Consider the following 7,189-nt stretch of genomic DNA (forward strand, 5'->3'; position numbering starts at 1 on the left):
AGTCAGTGTGTGGGGTAGGGGAGCATGTGGGTGCATGTGTGGATGTGTGGGGTATGGGTGGGTGTAGGGTTTGTGGGGGGCTGTGAGTGTGTGGGAAGAAGGTGGCTGGGGAGGGTTGTGGCATGCGTAGAGGAAGAGGGTTTGCCCACAGCCCCCCATGGCTGGCAGAGCCCCTGCCAGCACTCCTCCAAGCCCAGGTTCCACACTCCTGGCCCTGGCGCAGGCCCCGTGTTCCTGCTCACTGCTACTTCCCCCTCCCGGCTGCCACCGCTGCCCTTTCCTGCTGCTTCTCCCCTCAGTAGCTGCTCCAGCACCACATCCCCGCTGCCTGGCCAAGATCGCTAGACGTAGCAGGAGCCGGCCCAGCCCGCACTGCACAGAGCCAGCTGAGAATCGCGGGGGCTGGGCCTGTTCCTGCTGAGTCCTGCAGCTGGGAACCACATGGTGTCGAAGCAGCAGCAGTGGAAAGGGGCGGGGAGGAATGGCAGCAGGCAGGAAAGTGGGGAAATGGCAGCAGCAGGTGGCAAGGGAGTGGCAGCAAGCAGGTGCACGGGCGGAAGCGTGAAGCCCACGCCTGTGTCCTGGGGCCAGGGCCCAGAGCAGGGTGGCAGGCGCTTGGGGAGCGGGCCAGAAGGGGCTCTATTGAGCCAGACTGGCTCCCCACTCTCCCTGCTGGCACAGCCTGGCCTGGCTCCATGAAGCCCCACACTGCTGCTGCCCTGCCCTGGGCCCTGGCCTTGGGACACTGACACAGGTCCCACACTCCCACCCATGCACCTGCTCACTGCCACTCTCTCGCCTCCTGCTGCTGCCATTTCCCTGCTTTCCTGCCTCCCACTGTTCCCCTTGTCATCTCTGACAGGCAGCCAGAGCAGATAAATTTTATTTTTCTAAATTTTTAGGTGCCCCACTGGCTGGATAGAATGGCCTGGCAGGCTGGATCTGGCCCATGGGCTGTATTTTGCCAACTCCTGATCTAAAGTCTGTCAACAAACATTGGTCCTCAGTCTTGTCCAGCGTAATATTTTTTCTGTCTGAGAGACTCATTTTCCAGCAAAATATGAAAGCTCTTCTCAGCTCAAGGCTTTCAAGTTTGGTTAATACCATTTGGGTTCATCATCCAGTTCAGCTCTCTGTGTATCTGGAAGCAATATTTGTATATCACAGGAGGTTTCATGTACAGCACATGAATAAGATCTGTAATGCGGCATAGTTTAGAGGGGTTGTTCTAATTGGGTGTATGTTGGATCTCAGTTGTTATCTAGTTTATTTTATGTCCAGTAAAGAAATGTTTCAAAAGTTCAATTTAGTTAATACGGCTTGTGAATTATTAGTTTGCAATTTACTTAGAGACTGTAATAGATGTAACTTTCTCTGCAGCTCTGCACCAAGGCATTGAAGGATGGCTGGGCAAGGTACAGTAAATTCTTATCCTGAATGCTGCACTTCTCTTCTTAATGATTACAATCAAGAGGAAATATAGGCTGGTGTCTCAGTTTGGCAGAGAGAGAGAGAGACTAGATCTCATGGGGCTTTTCCATCTCAACGTTCTGTGAAGAGATGTCTTTCCTCCCACCTATTTTTTAAGCATATTTCCTCCTCCTGCTATTATATCACATGCCAGTACAGTAAGTGAGTAAATGTACAGCAGAGAAACTTACCTCACTGGCAAGCTGTTGGCTGAAAGCTAACACAGGTAAATCATTTTCCATTGGGTGGGTTTGTGTGTGTGTGTGAAAACAGAATGAGATCTGCTGGTAAAGGGAAAGACGCAGTGAAAAAATGCTGTCCATAAAATCCTGCCTCCTGTTGTGAATTTCAGTTTACAGCTTACTGTAGAAAAAAACAGTTATCACTGCTGTATTAATCTCTGAAAAGCGACCTACATTTCATAACATTGTGTGTCTAGGTTCAAGGTAAAGGTTGGTGCAGATCTGCAGGATGACATTCATAGATGCAGACTCATAAGAGAAATGATTGGTCCTGACAATATATTGGTGAATATAATTTTTAATTACCCTACTACTTTTAAGTAACTTCAAATAGAAAAAGGCTGTCTGTTCAGATAGGGTTTGATTTAATATATGTGATTTCACAGAGTTCTTGGAACATACTTCACCCTCGCCAAGTCCTGAATAATGATGGCTACGAATAGTGTTTTTACACCAAACGAGAATAAATTGCACATAGTACGTATATAGGGACGTCATTTGATTCTGTGCCACAGCTTCTATTAAAGCTTACAGGCATTTTCCCTCAGTAAGAGCTATAGAACTGGGCCCTGAAGGATTGGTTTTGTAAAAAGATTCCAGAGTAGAACTGGTAGGTTGAATTTTTTTCCCCAACATTCAAATACTTCTGGGTGGAAATGGTAAATTTTGGTTTGGAAGTAAGCTTCTAGGGCTGCAGAGTTGTTGTAAATCAAGTGCCTTGTGGCCCTGTTATGCTTTAGAGAGCAATCTTTTTGTCCAGCCTGGTTGTGTTGTGACACAACCTAGTTTCTGGTCCTACTAGCCCATTGTAGTGCCTGGACACAGTGCATTAAGGGAAATTTCTGATTCAGGAACTTGGTTCAGACAGAAAAATAGACTTGATATATATAAACTACAATGTCTGATAGGAATCCAAATCAAATCTGTGTTTCATCAATTGTCTTTTTATGTTTCAACATAAAGTCTAAACTTTCATTGGAAGGCAAAAAATTAGTTGCTGGGGAAAAATAGTCAGATGAAATTTTACATTAAAAAATTATTTCTGTTAGAAAATGTTTAGTCAAAACTTTTCAGGGTGCTTTACTTATACTATATCCTCCTGAGAAACCAAATAAATTTGCCTTCCTGGATCTCTGCACCCAACTGGAATCTGGTACCCGAGCTGTCATGTTTAAAGCTAGCTTGGGTATCTCTATACTGCGCTGCAGTCTGCAGCATAGCTGATACCCACAATGCATAAGAACAGAGTGAGTTTCAGCTGTGATTTTTTTTTCCTTGCTTTTCATCAGTTTATATCAACATTATGATTATTGTAACAGTTTCCTATATAAACAGTCAATAGAGCAATATAGTGAATTGGATTTATAATTGTCCTCAGATGCTGGATGCTAACCAACGATGGGAAGTGAAGGAAGCAATAGAGTGGGTGACTAAATTAGCTGAATTTAAACCATTATGGATTGAGGAGCCAACTTCCCCTGATGATATTCTGGGTCACGCAGCTATTTCTAAGGTAATTTAATGAAGATTTTACAATAACATAGTGACTACATATCAAAACATGCTGATGCTGCTCCATGAAATGTTCAATGTTCAGGTTGAAATAGATGTCAAAAGGCATAAACTACAGTTGAAATGTATTCAATCAAATGTAACTTATACTAGAATGTCGGTTTTCTGGAATAATTAGTGTCATCAATCTGGATAATCAGTTTTTCCAAAAATCAAACACCATAGTTTGAAGTGCTGAAAACTAGAATTACCATGTTGTACAGCAAATGTTAACAAACAAAATAAATAAATGTATGGTATTATAGAACGTTTTAAAATCTTAAAGCACTAGTTAATAAATAGTGCACAGTGTCTCACTGACAGGCAAAACCCAACTGCTGGCTGATGGTTTTATTAATACACAACCTTCTGGTTAATTGACCTTCTGAATAATCAACTCTCTACTGTAATAGTACATTCCTGATGAGTAGTGCTATGATTCTCTTATAATACCCTATAGCAAATTTCACAGGAGAGGTTTTGAAGGGGGAAAGTAATCAAATAGAAGCCTTCTGGCTGTATTACCTGTCTGTGGAGCACTGTATTCTGGGGTTTTTAGAGTAGAGGGATCATGCCACACTGGCTTCTGTAGGCCTGAATTCCAGGTTTCACCTTTTGGCTTAGTGGCAGAATGTCTCATGGCAGTCCTAGTTTACAGTGGTGGTTTTCATGACTGCAGCGACAAAGATGCAGCGTTAGCAGTGAGTCTGTAAAAGAACATGAGATTCCTTTGCTTACGTGAATGAGCAAGGTAGCTAAGATTTGACCTTAAACTTGTGTGTTGTCTCATGGGTCCTTGCTAAACATTACATATATTCTGCAATTAACTGGCTAATCACACAGTACATTTAGACTGGCCACCCATACATAGTAAGTCTCTTTGGTCAGACCCAGAGAGTGATAGTCAATGGAACTGAGTCAACATGGTGCATGGTGACCAGTGATGTCCCCCACAGCTCAGTACTCGGAGCAGTACTCCTTAATATATTCATAAATGATCTGGATTTGGGTGTCAGAAACAGACTGGCTAAGTTCTCAGATGACACCAAATTATGGGGAAGTGTGGTCACACTAGAGGATAGGCTGACAATTCAGGTCAACCTGGACAGGCTCGCAAGGTGGGCGGACCAAAACCTGATGACATTCAACATGGAGATATGCAAGGTGCTCTACCTCAGGAGAAAAAGCCCATATCATATTTATAGGCTCGGCAGTGCTACACTCACTGGCATGACTGAAAGAGACTTGGGGGTCACGATTGACCACAAGATGAATGTGAGCCACCAATGTGATGCTGCAGCCGGCAAAGCAAATAAACTCTGGCTTGCATCTACCGATGCATCTCGAGCAGGGGGGTGACTTCTTGGGTTTTGCTTTCTTTGGCCTTGGTGGGACCGCAAGTGGAGTACTATATCAAATTCTGGGCTCTACAATTTAGAAAGGATGTGGAGAAGCTTGAGAGTGTCCAGACGAGAGCCACGTACATGTTTAGAGGTCAAGAGGACAGGGCTTATGGGGAGAGGCTGAGAGCCGTGGGACTTTTCAGCCTGGAGAAGTAAAGGCTCAGGGGTGACTTGGTGGCAGCCTATAAGTATATAAGGGGTACGCATCAGGAACTGGAATAATGTCTGTTCGCCAAGGGAAGATGAAGTCTAACAGTCACAAACTGCTGGAAGGTGTCATCAGTCAATTTTAGACTGGATATAAGGAAAAACGTCTTTACTGTCTGAGTTTCCAGAGTCTGGAATAGACTCCCCCCAGAAGTAGTGCAGGCACCTACTCTGGATACCTTTAAGAAACGCTTGCATGCTTATCTTGCTGGGGTGATCTGACCCCCAGCTGACTTCCTGCCCTTTGGGCAGGAGGCTGGACCCAGTGATCTCACGAGGTCCTTTCCAGCCTTAATGTGTATGAAATCTATAATTATCACACAATTAACTGGTTAATCACACTATAAATTTAAACCAGCCACATGTGCAAAGTAACCAGCTATAAAGTTAGTGCTTGAAAATGTAACAACTCTGTAGGTGGTTTCTGTCCGCTTTAATTTGTATAGCAGGCATGTTCTGAGAAATGTGAACTGATGTTTCCATGAAGATTTAAGTGTAATATTAACAGAGGATAAGTGCTCATCATATGATACAGTTAACAGCAGAGCCACAGACATCCAATATGCATGTTTCCTTATCACAGCACGTGCCCTTGTCTGTGGTTTTAGTATAGCAAGAGTGATATAAAATGCACTTAAAAACATTCTATCACTTGCATAGAGTAAGTGGCAAACATTACACTGCATTAACTCTTATTCTATCCCACCTCTTTTCTTGCTGTTAAGTAACTGTGCTGAGGAATTACAAAACAGAAATAACTTCTAAATGTATTTTTATTTGCAGGCCTTAGCACCATTAGGAATTGGCGTGGCAACAGGAGAGCAAGTAAGTATAGTTTTAATTTTGCCTTTCTATTGAATGTAGTTATGACAATAAGCTTTGAGGATTTATGCCAACGTTCATTCTCGTTTTTCATTAGGGGTTTGAATAAAGCAGTTGAAAACATCCTTAGATATATTTCACATAGCATAAGTTCAGCTAATGCCTACCAGGAATATCTTCTTTCCAACCATGTATCCTATTTCCCTTCCTCCCACATGCATCTGTATGGAGAGTCAGGAAAGGTTTTGTTTTGAGGTATCTATAATAAATATAACAGCCAGCATTATAAAGCTCTCTCACTGCTCTGTTGAAATAAACGTTATTCCTCATTGCGTTCCTATGAACATAATTAATTTTCTATTGCAGTAGGGGAACTGAGAGATCAAGAGAGGTCATTGGCTTGTGACAGAGAAGAAGCCAGGACTAGAACTTCTGGCCACAACCCTTTTGTCAAGTCCATTTATACCACACTAGGTCCCCTTAACATGTTAGCGAGTTGTAGTTCAGCATCTCATTAAGGATTCTTATGTTGCCTCTGTCATCTGCAGTATTCTCTTGAAAAATAGTCATTGGTGTCTAAATCTTAATAATTGAAAAGTGAAAGGAAGAGGATGTTCATGTTGTTTGAGGCTCACTTTTTAATGTTTGATTGATAAAGTGTCTGAATCAAGGTCCAATCCCGAGGTTCCTAAATAATTGATGGGCACCTTCAGCTCTCACTGACTTTGATCCCATCTCATGCCACCTTGCACAGGTTGACTCAGATGAAGGGTTTGAAAGTTATGGATATAAGGTAGGCAGAATCCAAGATCTCCCACAGGCCTCAGACAAACTTAAATCATGGCCTGTAACCTTTCAAATATAAGATGCCCTTGAATTTAAGATGCACCTAAATTTTCTGATTCTCAATGTAAAAAAAAAAAAGCAAAGATGCTTTTAGAAGGTTCCAACCTCTATGGTAGGCATACACTACATCCCTGTTATAGCAAGCCATCATGGGGCTGGGGAAAAGTGCATTAAAAGAGAGTATTCACTCTTAATACGATTGGTCAATAATAATATGTCATAATAATGATAAAAATCAGTTCCTGCTGTCAGGAAGCGGGGTTGATATAATGAGGTTGTACTATAAGAGCTTTCTATTATTTTCACTCCAGTTCAAGGCACAGGCCACTGCCCTCACCCCAGCTCCCTCTCCTGAGAGGTGGTGGCACGGGGTGGTTGGTGGCAGTGCTCCATCCCTGCCTGCCTGCGCATACCCTCTAGGGCAGTGGTGTCCAACCTTTTTATGGTGCAGATCACTTTTTGTAAGTGAAGGGCACACCAGGGCAACCCCAAACGATGAATGGGGGAGGGTCCCTCCAGGCAGGGTCCCCCCACTGCCTTCCCCATTCTCAGCCAATATGTGCAGGACCTGGGACTTTGCTGGAAGTGGCAGGGATCCCAGTCTCTGCTTCCCAGTGGATCCAAGGACCTGTGTGGCAGGGGCTGGGG

General features: G+C 43.5%; 1 protein-coding gene across 2 annotated transcripts in view; it reads left to right on the top strand.

The window, feature by feature from the left end:
- ENOSF1 (enolase superfamily member 1) overlaps window positions 1-7,189 on the top strand; it is a 33,768-nt gene that overhangs the window by 15,213 nt on the left and 11,366 nt on the right. For both annotated transcript variants that reach the window (XM_019525945.1, XM_019525954.1), the window contains 4 exons: window positions 1,381-1,415; window positions 1,910-1,997; window positions 3,091-3,225; window positions 5,657-5,698. In XM_019525945.1, the coding sequence (XP_019381490.1) occupies window positions 1,381-1,415; window positions 1,910-1,997; window positions 3,091-3,225; window positions 5,657-5,698 (300 nt within the window). The remainder of the gene's footprint in view (window positions 1-1,380; window positions 1,416-1,909; window positions 1,998-3,090; window positions 3,226-5,656; window positions 5,699-7,189) is intronic.

The sequence above is a fragment of the Gavialis gangeticus genome, unplaced genomic scaffold (genome assembly GCF_001723915.1).
Source record: "Gavialis gangeticus isolate Ggan-Ray unplaced genomic scaffold, GavGan_comp1, whole genome shotgun sequence".
In the NCBI taxonomy this organism is placed as follows: domain Eukaryota; kingdom Metazoa; phylum Chordata; order Crocodylia; family Gavialidae; genus Gavialis; species Gavialis gangeticus.